Here is a 17749-nt window from a genome sequence, read left to right as displayed (position 1 = left end):
AGATGGGGCTGATGTGGACGCTAACTGGGCTTTGACGCACCCCCCCCCGCCCCGGTCCTAGGCTTCCTGACCTTTCTCTTTCTGTTACATCCTGCTTTCTCCTCCCTGACGAAATCCTGGAACTGTTGAGCATCTACCATAAAGGTGATGTTGGCAGCCAGGAGGCCCTATTTACTGAGCCAGTCATTCAGCTATTCATCCATTCATCGGGAGGCTTACTCGCCTTGCTGGGTGCCAGGTACTGGGCACTGAGATGCAGTAAACACATAGGCCTGAGCGTCTGACCTCAGGGAACTTCCACTTTAGTGGAGGAGACAGACAGTAACAAGTAAGCAAGTAAAGAAATGAGTGTATATATCTAGTTATACACTGTGATAAGCCCTAAGAAGGAAATGAACTGGGTGCAGCAATAGACAAAAACAAGGTGGGACGCCCTTAGACAGGGTGGCCGGGAGAGGCCTGAGAAGGTGACATATCAATGTCTTCTCTCACCTCCCCAGACTAGAAGAGGGCCCTCAGAGCTTCTGAGCAATGCTGGGGAACTGCCTGGATCCAGGTGGGGGACCTGGACTGAGCGTTGGCTCAGGGCTGAAGCCTGTTTCCCCGGCATAGAGGGCAGCAGGGTCTCTGCTCCCCAAGCAGCCCCCAGAGGTTGGCCGAGGGGGAGAGGAGGAGGGGAAGCTGGACAGGGCCGAGATCGAGGCTGCTCCGCTGCTCTGAGGAACAGCCTTTTCCCTCCGTGGGGCAGAGGCCAGGGCCCTCTGTAAGTGTTGGGTGTTGGGAAGGCGGCACCGTCTCCCCAGGAGCTCTCAAGCACCACCCCATTCCTGACACCAGCCTGCCTTCCTCTGGCCTCGTCCTCTTCCTCCCCATCTCCCCACCTGGGAACTCCCGTGCCAAGTCCCTCCTCTCTGGGTCTAGCCTGGCTGCCTCGGTAGCCGCTGGGATTTATTTGCCTGGCTTAGGAGTCACTGTGGAGGGAGAAGGTCAAGACTTAGAGAGGACCAGGCCCTGGAAGGGAGGATAGACCAGAGAGAAGCTCTGGGGTGCAGGCATCAGAGAGGACAGGGCAAGAGAGAGGGCTGAGGCTGGACAATCAGGGGTGCAGACAGGAGAGAAGGCGTGAACGAGTCCTTTGGCCAGGTGCCCCAGAGCCTCTCCTGGGCCCTTGGCATCTGCTCCCTAAGCTGGATGAGACTCTCAGCCCAGGGGGCAGACACCAGCTAGTCCCCCTGCAGGTCCTACCCCACCCCCCTCCCAGGAGGCTAACTTTCACATCCAGGAGCCTCAGACCCTCTCACCTCCACACTGTTCTGTGGGGGAAGGGAGAAAGTGGGGGTGTTCCCTGGTGGACCTAGGAGCTGAGGCTGCAGGGAGGTACAGCCCTTTCCTTAGAGACCTAGTGTTAGAGGAGCCCCCAAGTAAGAGCAGAGCCCCCTCCCGCCCCTTCCCCCTGCCGCCTCCGTTGGCATTCTACTCTGGGCCTCCTTCAGGCTGCTCAGTGCACAGACCCCGTGGACGCCTTGAGCCTCCCAGGCCTTCCCTCTCAGGCTTAACCCAGGCCCCTCCATACCCCCCACAGCAGGATGGGGAGGGGACTTTTAGTAAGGAGGGCCCAGGGCGAGAGGCGCGCCATTCCCACCCTGCCACCTCCCCACTTCCTTCTCCTCCCCCCCTCCCCGCCCCCAGCCTGCAGGGATTAGAAACCCTGGTGGTCAGAGATGTTGGGCCTTCAGGAAGAGCCTCTGCCCTGGGAAGAACCAGGGCTACCCTCTCCCCCCTCAGGAGTACAGCTCAGCTCACTTCAGAGCCCATTCCCAGGAGCCCAGCTCTGGCTCCTGCTGTCAGTCCCAGCCCAGGAAGTCCCATTCCTGCCGCCCCCAGCTCCCAGGAAGGCCGGGAGAGGCGGGGCAGGCTGGGAGCCACAGGTTCGGAAAGAGTCCGGGGTGGGGGAATTCGGCAACTGGGCTGTAACCGTCTTGTTTTGCTTGCCCCACAAACCTGCCGGGCATCCGCTGCACCCGTCGGGGCGTTCAGGTTATAGAACTGCTCTCAGAATGACAGGCTGGTGGCACCCGGTTGGGGCAGGGGGTGGGGGTGGGGTGAAGGGGGGAGCCCCAGGCAGGGGGGGGAGCTGGAGGGTTAAAAATAGCAGCAGCCGGGTTTCGGTTAGCAAATGTGGAGGCGGGGAGCTGGAGGCGGGGCAGGAGGCAGGCAGTGTTTGCCCGCCGCACAGGGCTGTGTTTCCCCTGGGTCCCAGGAGTGAGTCACGGTGGAGACGCTGATGAGGTGCTGGCACAGCACCCCCCTCCCCCACCCCCACCGGACGAGGGGCTGAGTGCAGGCTGCATCTCCATGGTGCGAGGGACGTGCTTCTCTCTTCCAGACCGGCCGGGCCGTCTGGAGAGCGGGATTGTCTGATCTAGGGGCAAGAAGTGTACCATTCTGAGGCCAAAGACCTGGGTTTGATTCCAGATGCTGTGGAACCTTGTGCAAGGCTGTGAAGGCCCCTAAGCCTTCACTTCCTAGTCTTTCAAGTGGGAATTTTCTCAGATGCACATGTAAACACTTGGTGGATTCTAAAGCCCCCCACAGATGTGAATTCTCACCTGGGACCCTCCTGTCCCCATTGCAAAGCCCGGCAGAAGAGCCTTCCAGTAAGGGCGCCGAGGGAGCAATGGGATGACCTTGGCAGAGTCCCTATTTTTCCTGCAAACAGCTAAGTGTAACCTTGGGCAGGCACTTGGCTCTCTGTGCCTCAGTTTCTCCATCTCTGTAATGTGAAGGTTAGTAATGGTTTCGACCTCATGGAGTTGTTACGAAGATTAAGATAAATAATGTTAGTGCCATGCCTGGTATGAAGCCAGTGCACACAGAATCTTCATCATTATTATTAATGTTATTGTTCATATTTTTGAAGGTCAGGGATAGGGAATGTTAAAGACATGAAGAACAGAAACTGGGCCCAGCCCCAGTTCACAGAAAAAACCAGGCCAAATTCACTCTTCCAGATTCCTCCACCCATAAGGGCCTGGGTAGCAGGAGTCTGTAGCCAGAAGTCACAGGGTGGACCCCTTCTTCTCTCTTTCACTCCACTGCCCCGAGGCTCCCCCAGTGAGGCAGGGTGCCAGAGGACCCAAGGGTCTCGTCGCCAGCTGGCTCTGGGAAGGGTCTGGGATGGGACCGCCCTGATGGCCCTGATGTGGAATACCTTGGCCGCGTCTGCTGGAGTGACCTTTATTTTAGCCCCTCCCTGGCAGCTCTTAAGACGAACATGAGGCAGGGGAGGGATGGGAAGGTCAGTGATGTCAGCAGTGAGTATTCCCAGCACTGTGGCCCTGGAAGAGGCAGGAGGCATTTCTTTCAGGAAATGATCATTATTCAGCCTACAGGCATTCATTAAGTAAGTCCTGACTTGGTGCCCAGCCCTGTGCTGGGCCTTCTGTGTGATTCAGGAGAGGCAGGGGATGCTAAGCTGTAAATAATGCAGAACCTCAGCGATCATAGGGTCCGAGAATACACTGCGTCGAGTCCATGAAAGCCTGCTGTCCTGGTTCTCATGGGAAGCAGAAGTTGAACCTTGACTTTGCTCCCCATTGGCTGTGACATCTGTATACTTGGGTGTGTACCTGTACATATACATTCGGTTTTTTTTATTATAGAGGCAGTTCTTGTGCATCGCAGGTGGTCAAACAACACAGACAAGCAACAATTTTTAAAATGAAAAACATCCCAGTCCCAGCAGTCAGAGACCACTGCCACAATACCTCTTCACACCTCCCTGTTTCCTGATGTGCCTTTATCTGTCATATTTTCTATGAAAATGAGATTATGCGGCATACGCCGGTTTTCCAGTCTGTGATCTCCACCTCCCACTACAGTGAATTTTCATCGCACCAAATTCCCGGTTGGCCAGAAATTGTCCTTCACAGCTGGTCTGTCCAAATCAGTACTCAGGACCATGCATCTGGCTATGGAGTTCCCTGAAGGCTGTGTAAAGCACCCTGGCTGGATTTGTGATCTGGAAAAACCCCCGCCGACCAAATCCCAAGGGCAGCCCTGGCCGCAGAAGGGAATCATGTCATTGGGAGAATCGTGGCCCGATAGACCTGTGCCATCTTCCCAAAATAACAGGCAAAACCAGGGGGATTCCCGGGCACCACTGGGATGGAGATCTCTGGGTACTCAACTGTCATTAATATTAACGTGGGATCCCTATGAGTACCAGCATTCATAGCTTATCACTATTCATGGACTCCTATCCGTGATGCCCCCAGGCCATGGAGCAGGCCAGGGGCTCCACAGTGGCCCCTGCTTTCCCCTGCCCCAGGTCCAATGGTACCGATGGCCTTCCGCCCTGTTCCTAGTCCCCAGGAGTCTGCCCTGAAGGTGGGTGCTCTGTTCCAGCACTGGTGGGTGCCTCCGTGTCTGCTCCCTGCCCACCGTCCTGCCTGTGTATGAGGCCTGAGGGAGAGAGGGAGAGAGAGAAAAAAGAGAGAGCTTTTCCTCCCAAGGGAATTCACTCCCACGTAGCCACTCCACGGGTGACTTGCTCTGGCTATGCAACCTGCCTTTTATACAGCCCTCGACGGCTTCCAGAGCGCCTTCACACAGCGTTTGACCCTGCATGGCAGCCCTGGGAGGTTTGCTTGTTTGGCTGTATCCTGCTGGAGGCTGCTTACAGGAAACAATAAAATAGTAACGTGTACATTTCAAAAAAAAAAAAAAAACAGGGAAAACACAAGATGAAAAAGGAACTGAAGATACGGTTGGGAGTGCCTCCTGGAAACAAAAGGCATGTGAAGGGCACAGGCAGAGATGATTATCTCTGTTTTTATTTTTGTTGCCGTTGATGTTTTCTGGGTGGAATACTAGCACGCTGTGGGAACACGCCGCCCCTGGGAGTCACGCCCAGGCCTTCAGATGCTGCGACCCACTGTGTCCTGTGGCCCCTCGGTGGCCGCCCCTCACCACCTGGGGACGTGGTGGACCTGTGTGCCGGTGTAATGGTTACAAGCTTAGGCCCTAGAGCCCCAGAAACCCACTTACGCGAGCTGTGTGGCCTCTGCAAGTTTCTTAAAAACACCACGCCTCAGTTTCTTCCTTTGTGAAAGGAGGTTGCTAAGGGTACCTACCATACAGGGTTTTTGTGAGGACCAAATGAGATAGTACGAGTAAGGTGCTTAGCATGGTGACAAGCACACAGTAGGCATTTGGTACACGGTTGTGGGTCATCACTGGCCTTACTCGTTAATAATTATAATTAGAAAATAAGTAGTGATCTTAATCTTATTAATCTTATAACTTCAACTTCCCCCTGGCAGTCTCTGGAGTGGGCTGAGTGGCCTCCTGGGTGGCATAGGTGGGCGGAGCCAAGGGAGACGCATCTCCTGGCTCATGTGCAGTTGGGCAGAGGCAGAAGCGGGGGGGCAAGCAGGAGTGGGGGACACACGAGGCCGGATCTGGCCAAGGAAGGCCCAGAGACGGCGGGAACAACAAGGAGGGCAAGGGAACGCATATGAGACCACGGAGGGAGAAGGAGCGGCTCCGAGAGGCAGCCCCAGGGCGGTGACCGTGCTTCCTGTTGGGGCAAGCGCTGGCCCTTGAGAAAGACTGTCTGGGGCTGGCTGCTAAGAGGGAGCAGCTGGTCTAAGTGGGGCGGCAGGGGCTGGGGGAGGGGACAGACAAAGGCAGAAACTGACAGAACCTCCACTCCTCTCCCCACATTACAGATGGGGCCCCCATCTTGACTGCTCAGGATGTTTTGCTTACGATAGGAAAGATGGTGGTTAGATACCATGGTGAACCTCGTATCTCAGGGATTGGAGCTGCTGGAGCAGGGGAGTGAGGGTAAGTGGGAACTTGGTCTTTGAGGGCTTTCAGGACCTGAGAAACCCTAAGGCAGTCTGACCAGGGGGCTGAGACTCCGGGAGCCTGTCAGCTCAGGAATTCCCTAGGTGCTGGGGGCAGGCCTGGCTGTAAGGAGAAGCCTACGGGTGACCGGAAGTGAATGCAGGCCCTCAGAATCCAGCCACTCTGAGCGAATAGCTCCGCCCCCACCTTTGCACCTTTACCCAGGACAGGCAGGGGAGACTGAGTGGTGGTCTGGGAGGCTCCCAGAGGTGGGCAGGGCTGGGAGGGGCCCCTGGTTCTCTTTGCCAGAGGACGGCGAGGCTCCCCAGAGAGTGCCCATCTCGGGACAGCTGCACACAACTTGGATGGCTCAGCTCCCCCTGCCTCAGCGTCCAGTGGGTCTCCAGCTAGGAGGAGAGGCCACAGGGTGGAATAGAGGACCTGGGCCGGGGGGGCAAGGAGCCAGGAAGGACGCTTTCCCACCCCCAGGGAGCTCGAGCTGCCGCTGCCATGGTTACGTCTGCTTCCTGTTTGATTCATCTCAAACAGCAGAAGGGGGGGGTACCGGCTCCCAGCTCGGGCCACCGCTGCGTGGGGCTGTTTACAACAGCCGCATGTGGGATTCCCAGAAAGAGACTCCAAACCGGACATCCTGCGGCTGCAAAATACCCAGGTGTCAAGAGCTAAAAATAGCTGCCCCAGGGCCCCAGGCGAGGGGAAAGGGGCACGCTCACCGCGGGGGTGGAGGACCGGCCTGTGGCCTCACATCCAGCCTCCTGCGTGGCCCACAGCTGCCGAGCCACAGGGCCTCGATCCCCTTGCCGGGGGGGCTGACAGGGGGCCTCTATCTGGGCAGGCCGCGGCCCAGGCCACTCACCTGTGAGCCCGCCCGCCCCCCCTCCCCTCCAGCCCCTCTGCCTGCCCAGTAGAGCTTGCTCTGGGATGCTCATGAGAGCCTCAGAGGGAGTTGGGAGCTCCTAGAGAAAGGGTGTAGCCGGCAGTGGAGAGCAGGGAAGATGAAGCCGATGCTCTTCTAAGACCCCAGTCTGTCACCCCTCCTCGTTCCCACATGCAGTCCGAAATCAGTGCTTGGAATCTTTGAAGTCAGCGGTTGCCGTCTATAAGTGGTTCTTCAGGATTGTCTTCGCGGGGGCCCCAGAGAGGAAACAGGCTGCTTTTGCTCCCTAACCTCCCACAGGGCTGGGGTGTGCCGCGGGTACTGGTCTCTGTGGCGCTGTGTGATTCTTCTGTCTTTGCCTGGGCCCAGTAAGTCCCGCATTTGCTCCCTACCTGCCAGGCCTGCGGCCTGCGGGAGCGGAAGTGTTGGGGAGAGCCCTGGAGGGTATTGGTTGACAACACGGATTCTGGAGCCCAATTGCCTGGCTCAAGTCCCAGTGGCGCCACTTCCATGTGATGTGACTTCAGACGAGTTCTTTAATACTGCTGGGCCTCAGTCTACTGCCCTGTGTAATGGGGATAAAAACAGTAACCACCTCATACCTTTTGTTTTGTCTTGTCGTGAGCCTTAGATGAATTAACAAATGTAAGGCTTAGAACAACTGTCACACGGTGAAGCGTGTGTTTACAAAAGTTCAGATGGAAGAGAAAAGGAGGGGAGTGTGGTCGGGGGAGGCAGGGTATAGGAGATGGGGCAAGGAATGCAACGGGGAGAAAATGGACTGTGGTAGAACTAAGAGCAGAGGGTGCCACTGGGACCAGATGCTGAAATGCTTATGCTGGGAGGGAGGCAGCAGGCAAGTTCAGGGACAAATGGTATTAATCATGACCCCTAACCACATGCTAGGTGCTTCACACAAAGTGTTGCTAATCTCAGATGGCCACTTCCAAGTAGATGCGGTATTCTTTTTTTTTTTTTAATGTTTATTTATTTTTGAGAGAGAGAGAGAGAGAGAGAGAGAGAGAGAGAGAGAGAGCGCAAACAGGGGAGGGGCAGAAAGAGAGGGACAGAGGATCTGAAGCAGGCTCCAGGCAGACAGCAGAGCCTGATATGGGACTCAGGACTCTGAGCTCTTGAACTGCAAGATCATGACCTGCCCTGAAGGACGCTTAATGGACTGAGCCACCCAGGTGCCGCCCCCCCCCAAGTAGATATTCTTATTACCGTTACCGATGGGGCGGCCAAGGCTTGACAGCTTACCTTGTGTCCCTGGCTCTCCCTGCACGTCACTGAGGGACCAGACTTTGCACCCACGTCCATCTGACCTCAAAGCCAATGTCCTCTGTGCTGTGGACCCTCACGTTCCTCACTTTATGTGGCAGGAGTTTCTAGCCAGCGTGCAGCCCCCTGGGTTCTGGATAAATCTGAGCAGTAAGCAGCTTCATGCCAAGATATAATGAGCAATAGAATTAATAACGAACAAAAGAATTTCTGGAAGGTGGGGGAGAGAGAAACTGTTCAAAAGGGTTGACTTTAAGGGAGTTCTGGGGAGTTGGATGACTGAGAATGTTCTTGTCTCTTACCTTTGGAGACGCTGAACATTTTTAGTATCGGCAAGTAGTCTACTTTTTAATTTTTAAAAAACTGTGGGCTGCATTTTAAACTCCTTGAAAGTGAGAACCAGGTTTCATTCATGTTTCCATCTCTTCAACCCCTGGAGCAGTGACTCACATGAAAGTACTTCATGCCTGCATTTGGGATTGACTTCTTGCGTTTCCCCTGCCCTGGTCTGGCCTGGCTGTACCGCTCACCTTCTGGGTGACCGTGACCTAGCCCCTTCCCCTCTCTCTTGCCAACTCTGTGAAGTGAGAGGGTTGGCCTGCATAATCTCCGAAGCCCCATCGGCTCCTAATGTTCTCAGGTTCTGTGACCTGAATGCCTTCGAGAGGCGCTTCTCCTTCGTGCTCAGCCCTCACTCTGTGTCAGAAGGGCCTGGCAACCATGATGTTCTTTCTCATGTTTATTTATTCTTGGATCTTCCTGAAGCCGTTTCACCCCCAGCTTTCATCTTCTCTGCCAGCCCCCATGCAGAGTCTAGCTTTGTCCAGCTTGTGTCAGGGAAACAGAACCAGAACAGTAATGTGGGGTGTGGAGGGAGCCAGCCCTGAACCCAGGACCTGGCCGCCTGCCGCTTCCTGCTTTCCTCTTGCCTCCTGGGGCCCAGGCCTTCCTGCGACTCCTATTCAGCTAGTCGACTCCTATTCAGCTAGTCGGGAGATCTGTCAGCTAGTCGGGAGATCTGGAAGGTGGGGACGGCCTCACAAAAGACATCAGAGGCGTTGGCAGGGGGCTTCTGGGTGGCAGTGCTCGGGAAGCCCTCTTCCTGACAAAGGGCCTAAAACACCTGGGAGAGCGGGTAAGCAGGCAGGGCTCAGGTTTCCAGCCACCTTGTGCATGCCCTGGGGCACGGTCACATCTGTGGGGCAGGTGAGGCCCAGGCCAACCAGATAGGAGTGGGAGACCAGCTGGCACAGGTGCTCAGGGGACAGAAGAGTGGCCCTGTGTCTGCTCTGGGGGCTGCAGAGCACCGGGATAGACCAGGATTTGGGGGCCCCTTTGGTCAGGTGATCTGGTTTGGGAAGGTAGGCTCGGGTGCTCTTTGCCAAGTAACCTGCCTCTTCAGTCTGATGGCAGCTGCTTCCAAAGAAGGGAGAAATGGGGGGGGGGGGGAGGGCAGCCAGGATTCCAAAAATCAGAGCTTTCCACCCTGACTGGGAGCTGTGTGGAACAGGGTCCAGGCCTAGGCAGTGTTCTCAGTCCCTTGGGTCCATTCAGTCCTGATTTCATTTGTCTGGCCCCAGATTGGTGGTAACAGCACCCTGAGAGGGGACAAGGAGAAAAAGCATCCCCCAAATCATTGCCAAGCCTGGGCCATAGGATGTACACCTTTTGGTTTTTAATTCAGCCGTTTGCTGGCTGCTCTTAGATGCCATTCCTGTCTCTGGGACACCGGAGAGCTGCTCCACAGGTCTTATCTCTGTTGCTTTGGGCTCTTCTGCACTCATCGGCCGTCAGCACAGAAACAGGGAGTTGGGGGAGAAGCGGCACTTTTTCCAGGAATTGCTTTTGGAAGCAGCCGCTGTTGGCAACACACGCACACACATGCGTGCATGCTCCCAGCTTTTCTGAACAGAGTTTATGTCATAGATCATCATCACAAAACATCCCTTTTGGGCCCGGTAACAAACACTACAGGGTTCAGGCCCATTAGTTTTTCTCCTATCCAGAGAGTGCATGGTGTCCCGAATCCACGGTTACCAGGGGAGCAAGGCTTGGCCCTGCTCCCAAGCGTGATTGCCACTGACCAGCCCTCAGGCAGGGACTGAGAGGAGGTAGGAGAGAATTCCCACTGGGAAGGGCTGGAGGCACGGGACTCTAAGCCAGGCACAGCCTGTGGGAACACACCCACGAGCCCAGTTTAGAAACCTCTCTTGGGGAATCAGGTCCTGCAGAAGAAAAGAAGAGGTCCTAAGAGAGCCTAGGGTGGGGGTTACCATGTTCTGGGGATGGGCTGCTTCCTCCCACACCAGTGTTCCTTGGGGCTCACAAACCTTGAGAAATACCCAGGCCGCGTCCTAGGCAGGGGGCCGGGGAAGCCATTGCTGTTGAGTCACTCATTCCTACCAGAGCCTGTCATGCGCCCAGCAAGGTGTTAGGTGCAGACTGGCGTGGCTTCCAAATGGCAGCGTGGAGACCGTGATTCGTAGACTCAGTTGAGGTAGTGGACACAGAGTGGGTGCTCTGGGAAGGGAGCAGGAGGGAGGTCAGGGTGAATTTTGTGAGGAGGCCCATCGACTTGTGCTATGCAGACTTTGGGTAGGTGGACTGGCCATTCCCTACCACCTGGGGCATGGGACACTAGGGTTTGAGGGCAGCGATGGGAGGCTCCCTGTGCCTAGAGTTCTCCCTTCCCCCAGCGGTGCCTGCCTACAGGGAGTTCTCCTTTTTTCAGCCTCTGGAAGAGGAACTATGACTGCCCCTTAAACACAGACCCAAAAGAGCAGCACCCACCAGTTGCTATTCAGAAAATATCCCTTCTGCCCTGCATCTGGCCTGAGGAGGTCTTCTGTGTGTCCGTCAGGTGTGGCCTTCCGGTCTCCTAGACTCCTGTCCTCTGGGCCCTGAGCTGGGATAGCAGAAAGGAAAGGTGTCCGTCTTGGACAGGGGACCTCGGATCTGAACTCTGTCTTTGCCTACCCCAGTGGGCCTCTGGGCTCCTCAGGGCCTCCTGCCACGGAGCTTCATGGGTTCTGAATGGGACAGGGGGGCTCTGGGCTGGGCTTATGAGCCTGGGAGAGGTGACTATTCCCAAAAGAAAAGACTTCTGTTTCAGAAGTCCAAAAAGAAAAAACTGAGAGCTTCTTTTCTCTGGGGGAACAGAGGCTGCAAGACACAGGACAGGGCCTATGCGTTCCAGACGCACCAGTTCACAGCTCCCACCATTTCTGACTTGATCTTCAGGCCATGACCCCGTCCCTCCCCGACTGTGGAAGCCTCCCCATTTCCACTGCTCCCACCTGCTCCCACCTGGGAGGCCTCTGAGCAGCTCCCAGCTACCCTTCTCTGGGCCAGCTTCTCCCCATCTCCCACCTGCCAGCCTCAGCAGCCGTGCCCTCCCACCTCTGGCCACCTCCCCTTCCAGTCCTCTTTCCCTCAGGGTTGTGGGAGCCTGGGCCCTAGGAGGATGGTGTCTGAGCACATCCAGGAGGGCTGAGGGCACTGTTGGGGGAACTCGGGCCTCCTTGGGCCTGCTGTGGACCGGGCTCCAGCAGGCTGAGATGTTTGAGTCACTGGGTGAGTTGAATGAGGAAGGGAGGGCTGGCGAGTGCTCTCATTCTGCACAGGGGAGTCGAGGAAAGGAATGGGATGGGGTCCTTGCTTTTTGGTTAGTTCCTGGTGCAGGTGCCAGTTTGGGAGCGCCCAAGCTGGAGTGGGACCTCCTGTAGTGGCAGGGAGCCTGCATGGCCTGGCCCGCTCATCCCTTCCCCACCCCTCCCCTGCAGCCCCTTCATGCCCTCTCTCTTCTCTCTACAGATGGGACCCAGGTGAGCCCGGGTGCCCACTGCCCCAGTCCCCTGGCACAGGTAAGAGTCAGGCCCGAGGGAGCCCGTGGTGGGGAGTGAGGATGGAAGGGACACAAGAAGGGCGAGGAGCTGAAGGGGAGGGAAGCAGGGTAGCTGGCTGATGGGCCAGCGGGTTGGGAGGTTGGGGTTCTGAGGCTGGGGGTGAAGTTGGCGTAGGGGTGGGGTGAGGAGTGGGATAAGAGAGGCAGCCTCGGACCTAGGCTGGTCCCATTGCTAGGAAGCAAAACAGGAAAAGGAAAGGCACGATGCTCTTCTTGTCCTTGCTGGCTGCAGTGAAACAGGAAGGCAAGTAGGAAGCTACTGTTTATACTCAGACCCCTGCCTCACATGAGGCTCCGGGCGAGGCGCCGCGTTCTTGTTTGTTGGCTTCGGTCCTCACACGGGCCCCGCAAAATGGAAAGGTGCCTCCTGCTGCTCAGGCAGGAGGGGAGGGTCCCCTCTCCTTGGCTCTCTCACCTCTCCTTGCCTCTGCCGCTCCCTGTCCCCTGTGCCGGGACTTCCGCTGAGCTCCCGTCTAGGCACGCCCGTGGGGCTGGGGCTGGAGGGGCTGAGAGCTGTCTTCCCCTTAGTCTCAGCCAGCGTCCACAGAGGGCCTACTGGGTGCCTGACGCCTAATGGTTACAGATGGTGGGGACAAATGGAGTCCGGGGATCCTCTGCGCCTCAGTCCTGGTTGTCCGAAAGATTACAGGCAGGTTGGGGAGAGTGGACACGCCAATAAAAAAGGGAAGTGATAGGAGAATGTAGTATGTGACCGGTGCCACACAAGGGACGACTGATTGAGTTCATCCCTTCATTCAAGAAACAGATTCACCACCTGTTGTCACTTAGTCCTCCTAGATACGGAAATATGGAATTTTTTTTTAATGTTTATTTAGTTTTGAGAGAGGGAGAGAGAGAGAGGCAGAGTGCAAGTAGGGGAGGAGCAGAGAGAGGGAGGGAGACACGGAATCCGAAGCAGGCTCCAGGCTCTGAGCTGTCAGCACAGAGCCCGACATAGGGCTCAGACTCACAAATGGCAAGATCGTGACCTGAGCCAAAGTCGGACAGTCAACCGGCAGCCACCCCGGCACCCGTAGACAGGTAATTTCTTTAAAAAAAACACAGAAATCGGAAAAAGAAACAGAAACATTGATGAGCCCCATCTCTGTGCCAGGGTAACTTCCTAGGTGTTTTAGGGGGACGGACACAGAGATTTATTCATCGATTCAGCCAGTATTTATTGGGTTCCTGTCCTGTGCTGAGTACCGTTCTAGGTGCTGGGATAGTGAGAAGGAAACAAAACCAAGTTCCTGCCCTTGGAGCTTACCTCAGACGGTACCTGCCCACGCTGTGCTTATAGGCCACAGAACTTCCAACGTGATTGGAGTCCAGAGGAGGGAGGGACACGGGGCACTGGGCTGAGTCCCGGGAAGAGGGAGGATTCCAGCCGGACTTGGAAGAAAGGGTAGGATTTGGAAAAGTAGAATGTGAGGGGTGAGGACGGTACCACCAGGGGGTCGTGGGGAGCAAAAGCTCAGAGGGCAAAAGGTACGTGGGCTTGTAGCAGGACAGGAGCTGATGGCTGAGACGAAGGCTTGTGTTGGGACGTAGGAGACCACGAGAAGCCAGCTTAGCACCAGACTGTGGAGACCCCCACGTGCTAAGTGACCTTCACAGGTGTTCTCAGGGTTGCCGGCAGAGCCCCTCCCACATTCGCAGCTCAGAGTCAATCTGCTCAGCGTAAGGGATGGGCCCTCGCGGTCTGTGTGAGGCTGAAGCAGCCAGCACCGCGTCCTGTGGCCTGCCTCAGGTTCCCTGAGGTCCCTCTTGCATCATCAGGGGAGTCAGCCCAGGAAGCCAGGACACCAGATGGGGGAGGACTGAGACCCTTCGTGGCAGGAGGGTGTTAGCATCAGAGGCTTAGACTCCACCAGACTGAGAATCTGGGTTCCCTGGGTGGATGCATGAACAAGGGGTGGGGACATGGAAGCCATGCATTGCCTGCTGCAGGGCACATCTGGGTGCACAGCCATCCCCTCTGGTCTCTTAATATCCAGAGAGTCGCGGTGGGCACCTCTCTGCTTGTCTCCATCTCCCCCGGTCAGGGCATGTTAGAGCAGGTGCCCCTTAGCAACCTACCGCGAGCCCCTCTTCCTTCGTCCACTGAGAAACTTCCATGAGGGCTGGTGACTTCCTGAAAGTCCATGGGAAAAAAGAGCTGGAGCAGTGGCCTGGGTGGGACCAGAAGCCATGCTCGCTATCTCTGTTTCCTGGGTGGCTTTGGAGAGGTCCTTTCACCCGAGCCTCAGTTTCCACACTTGGGATAATGAAATAGTAATAACTACCTCCCAGGGCCTATAGGGGATTTCAGGGTGAAAGTGTTTTGCAGACATGCGTACACATGCGCCATAGGTTTAAGGTAATGAGTAGTAATGGCTGATTTGGGCCTGGAGACTGTGTTCCCTGACTCCCCAGCTGGTGCTTTGTCCCAGTGCCTTCCAGTCCCCCTCAGCCTTGGGCCATGAGGGAAAGTCATCCCCTGATGAGGGATGCCTAGCATTGGATGAGCGGAAGGAGGCTTCTCCAGAAAGGTTCCCCCCCTTGTGCGCTCTGTCCTAGGGCACCTGCTCTCACCCCTGCCTGCTTCCCTTTCTCCAGGATAATCACCCTGCAGACACTCCACCTCTGAGCGTCCACAGCTGCCCCGTCCAGCCTGGTCCGGCTGGCTGTGTGGGCACACAACCTGGTCTGGTGGCTAGTTATAAATAGGTCCTGCACCCACAGCCTTGGGAAGGTACTTCTGGCCTCGGTGCAGAGGGCGCTTGAGAAGAGGCGGCTGAGCCTGCGGTTCTTACGTGCCAGGCCCAGAGCTGGCCTGAGGGTGCCTGGAGGCAGGCCTCTGCAGATGGGCCCCGGGAGCTGAGGAAGCTGCCCTGCGAATAGGGCCGTGCAGGCTCAGGATGGCGGGGCAAGGCTAGCCGCAGGTTCAGGGCACTGCCTCTTTATCCTGTGGCCCGGGATAGAGTACCAGAGGGTGGCTGCTGAAAGAGCCCATGAGGCCCTCTAGGGCTGGTGGCTGAACAAAGGGGACCGTTTGCCCGCGGGCTAGCTGTTTTGAGTGCAGTTCATTAGGGGGCAGTCCGGCCAAATCTTCATTCCATCCGGGAAGAAGAGAAGGAGATGGCAGGGCCCAGAATGTTCCCCCATAGGGCTTGCAGCCCGTCACTGAATCCTCCCAGCACCCAGCCCCTGCTCTGGAGAGGCAACATATTTAGTGGAAAAGCGCCGTGCTTGGAGTCAGAAGGCTCGATTGGAGCGCTACCTCGATAGCCTAACCTTGTATGGTTACATGACCTCCTTTCTCATGGGACCGCGGTGAGGACTGAAGTGAGGAAAAGGCACCTGAGGGTGGCTTGCCCTTGTCAAGTGAGCCTGGAGGAGGCTGCTTAGGTCCTGACCTTCTCCCTCAAACTTCCCTGCCGACCCTGCCCTCTCTGTGTGCCCCCAGGCCGCCTCAGGCCCCCAGCGGACACGCCAGGCCCTCAGCCCCAGCCCATGGACCTGCGGGTGGGCCAGCGGCCCCCGGTGGAGCCCCCGCCAGAGCCGGCGCTGCTGGCCCTGCAGCACCCCCAGCACCTGCACCACCACCTGCTGTTCGCAGCAGGCCTGCCTCAGCGCTCAGCGGAACCCATGAGGGTAAAGTCAGAGCTCCCCGCACACGCGGTGGCCTCGAGCTCCGCCCCCAGCCCCCCTCCCTCCCTCCCGCCTCCCCCAGACCCTCGGCTCAGTCTTCAACTCCTTGCCCCTTCCTGGGCGGCCGGCCCTGCCCACAGCTCCCAATGGACACGCCGGTGCCCCAGTTGCAGGTGGGGCAGCAGGAGCAAGAGCTGCGACAGCTTCTCAATAAGGACAAGAGCAAGCGAAGTAAGGACCGCACGCGGGCTGGCTTGGTTTTGCAGAGTGTGGGCGGGGCCTCGCGAAGGGGTGGGGCCACGGGCTTGGCTCTCCGCCTGAGCAGGCCAGGGCCCCTGGCCGCTTCGTATTACGGGAGGGGACGGGGGCAATGGGCGGAGGATGCGGCAGGGAGGCCACCGTCCATCCACCCCCAACCCATTCGTGACTTCCCACCCCCATAGGTGCCGTAGCTAGCAGTGTGGTCAAGCAGAAGCTGGCGGAGGTGATTCTAAAGAAGCAGCAGGCAGCCCTAGAGAGAACAGTCCATCCCAATAGCCCCAGCATTCCCTACAGGTAACTCGCTCCCTCGCGTCCTCACCTCCTCTTCCCTAGGGGTCAGCCTGTGCACGCTCGCTCGTACTCTCCCCCTCTGCCTCCCAGCTGCCCATCACCTGACCCTTACCCCTCGCCTCTAATTATAATGCTGTCCCCAAACCCCTCCCCCACCCGACACCTGCCCCCTTTTCTCCTTGAATTATCTCTCCCCACCCCACCCGAAGCCCTTCGTACTCCCTCACGGAGACCCCGACATACCACGCTGGCTTTCTTCTTCCGTACACGAGTCCCTTTTCTTTTTATGACTTTCCCTAAGCACCAAAAAAAATCCTGATTCCTGGAGCAGGTTCCTCCTGCTGGGACAAAGAGTTCCCAGTGTGACTGGGACCCAAGCAAGCCCTGGGACCCTGGCTCCTAGGCCTAGATCTGAGGCCTGCGTTGGAGGCTGCCTATAGGAAGGGTGGCCCAATGCTGCCACCTGGAGATGGCCCCTGTTCTTGTCCTGGCCCTGTCAGTGCCTGGCCCTGTCAGCTGCTGCTGCCTCCCCTAGCAGGTCCCGGGGGCCCCTGCTCAGGAAGAGCCCTTGCAGAGCCTTTGGCTGCCAGTCTCTGGGCCTCTCCACCCCTCTGAAGCAACCTGTGCCTTCACTCCACAGAACTCTCGAGCCCTTGGAGACGGAAGGAGCTGCTCGCTCTATGCTTAGCAGCTTTCTGCCTCCGGTTCCCAGCCTGCCCAGTGACCCCCCAGAACACTTCCCTCTCCGAAAGACAGGCGAGTGGGACAGGCAGGGGGAGACCCTCTAGGGGAGTTAAGGGGTCAGGGCTTTGGACATGGGTTGGGAGTGTGGAGGGGTGGGAGGGTGTGGCTGGGGAGCAGAAGGTCAGCCCCCAGTGGCTTGCTTTCTCCCCGGCACTGCCTTCTCTCACCTTAACTCAGAGGTGACTGGGAGGAGGGAGGTGTGGGGCCAAGTAACGCTGTGCTCCCACAGTCTCTGAGCCCAACCTGAAGCTGCGCTACAAGCCCAAGAAGTCCCTGGAGAGGAGGAAGAATCCACTGCTCAGAAAGGAGAGCGCCCCGCCCAGTCTCCGGCGGCGGCCTGCAGAGACCCTCGGTGGTAAGAGCCAGCAGGGTGAGCAGAGGTGGCTGGTGTTATCCCTTTGGGTCAGGTCCCACCCAGACAGGGCTAGTGTGCATGGTCATACAAGATGTGTCCCACACACTTGCTAGGGGGGTGAGTTGCCAGCCCCCATACTGTTGGCTAAGCTGACGTCTGCCCAGAAGAAGGGTCACCTTCAAAAAAGTGTCCAGAGGCACTGGAGACCGGTGGCTGGCCCTCTTCCTGCCCTTCTGGGAAGAAAGCAGGAAACAGAGGCCGCCCATTGGGGAAGGGGGACTGGCCCTGCTCTGGCCACGCTTGGCCTCTGACTGTGCTTCCCTCCCCGCCCCAGACTCCTCCCCCAGTAGCAGCAGCACACCAGCATCAGGGTGCAGCTCCCCCAATGACAGCGAGCAAGGCCCCAACCCCGTCCTGGGCTCGGAGGTAAGGCCTTGCCAGGCTGGGCTCTCCAGGGGGCAGGGGGGCCGTTCTGAGGCTCAGCCTTCTTCTCAGCGAGCAGCCCTGACCAAGCTGGGGCCACAGGGTC

At 57.5% G+C, this 17749-nt stretch overlaps 1 protein-coding gene across 6 annotated transcripts in view; it reads left to right on the top strand.

Moving 5' to 3' along the window:
• Positions 1 to 17749, top strand: part of HDAC7 (histone deacetylase 7) — a 40095-nt gene that overhangs the window by 4800 nt on the left and 17546 nt on the right. For 3 of the 6 annotated variants that reach the window (XM_011283887.3, XM_011283885.3, XM_023256989.2), the window contains exons 2-8: positions 11846 to 11895; positions 15385 to 15572; positions 15710 to 15800; positions 16013 to 16124; positions 16762 to 16877; positions 17095 to 17220; positions 17555 to 17646. In XM_011283887.3, coding sequence (XP_011282189.2) covers positions 11846 to 11895; positions 15385 to 15572; positions 15710 to 15800; positions 16013 to 16124; positions 16762 to 16877; positions 17095 to 17220; positions 17555 to 17646 — 775 coding nt within the window. Of the gene's footprint in view, positions 1 to 5753; positions 5851 to 11845; positions 11896 to 15384; positions 15573 to 15709; positions 15801 to 16012; positions 16125 to 16761; positions 16878 to 17094; positions 17221 to 17554; positions 17647 to 17749 lie in introns of those variants that run through there. The other 3 variants (XM_006933642.5, XM_019834849.2, XM_023256990.2) reach the window with 3 other exon arrangements.

This window comes from Felis catus, chromosome B4 (assembly GCF_018350175.1).
Source record: "Felis catus isolate Fca126 chromosome B4, F.catus_Fca126_mat1.0, whole genome shotgun sequence".
Lineage (NCBI taxonomy): Eukaryota > Metazoa > Chordata > Mammalia > Carnivora > Felidae > Felis > Felis catus.
This window is presented reverse-complemented; position numbering and strand designations above follow the sequence as displayed.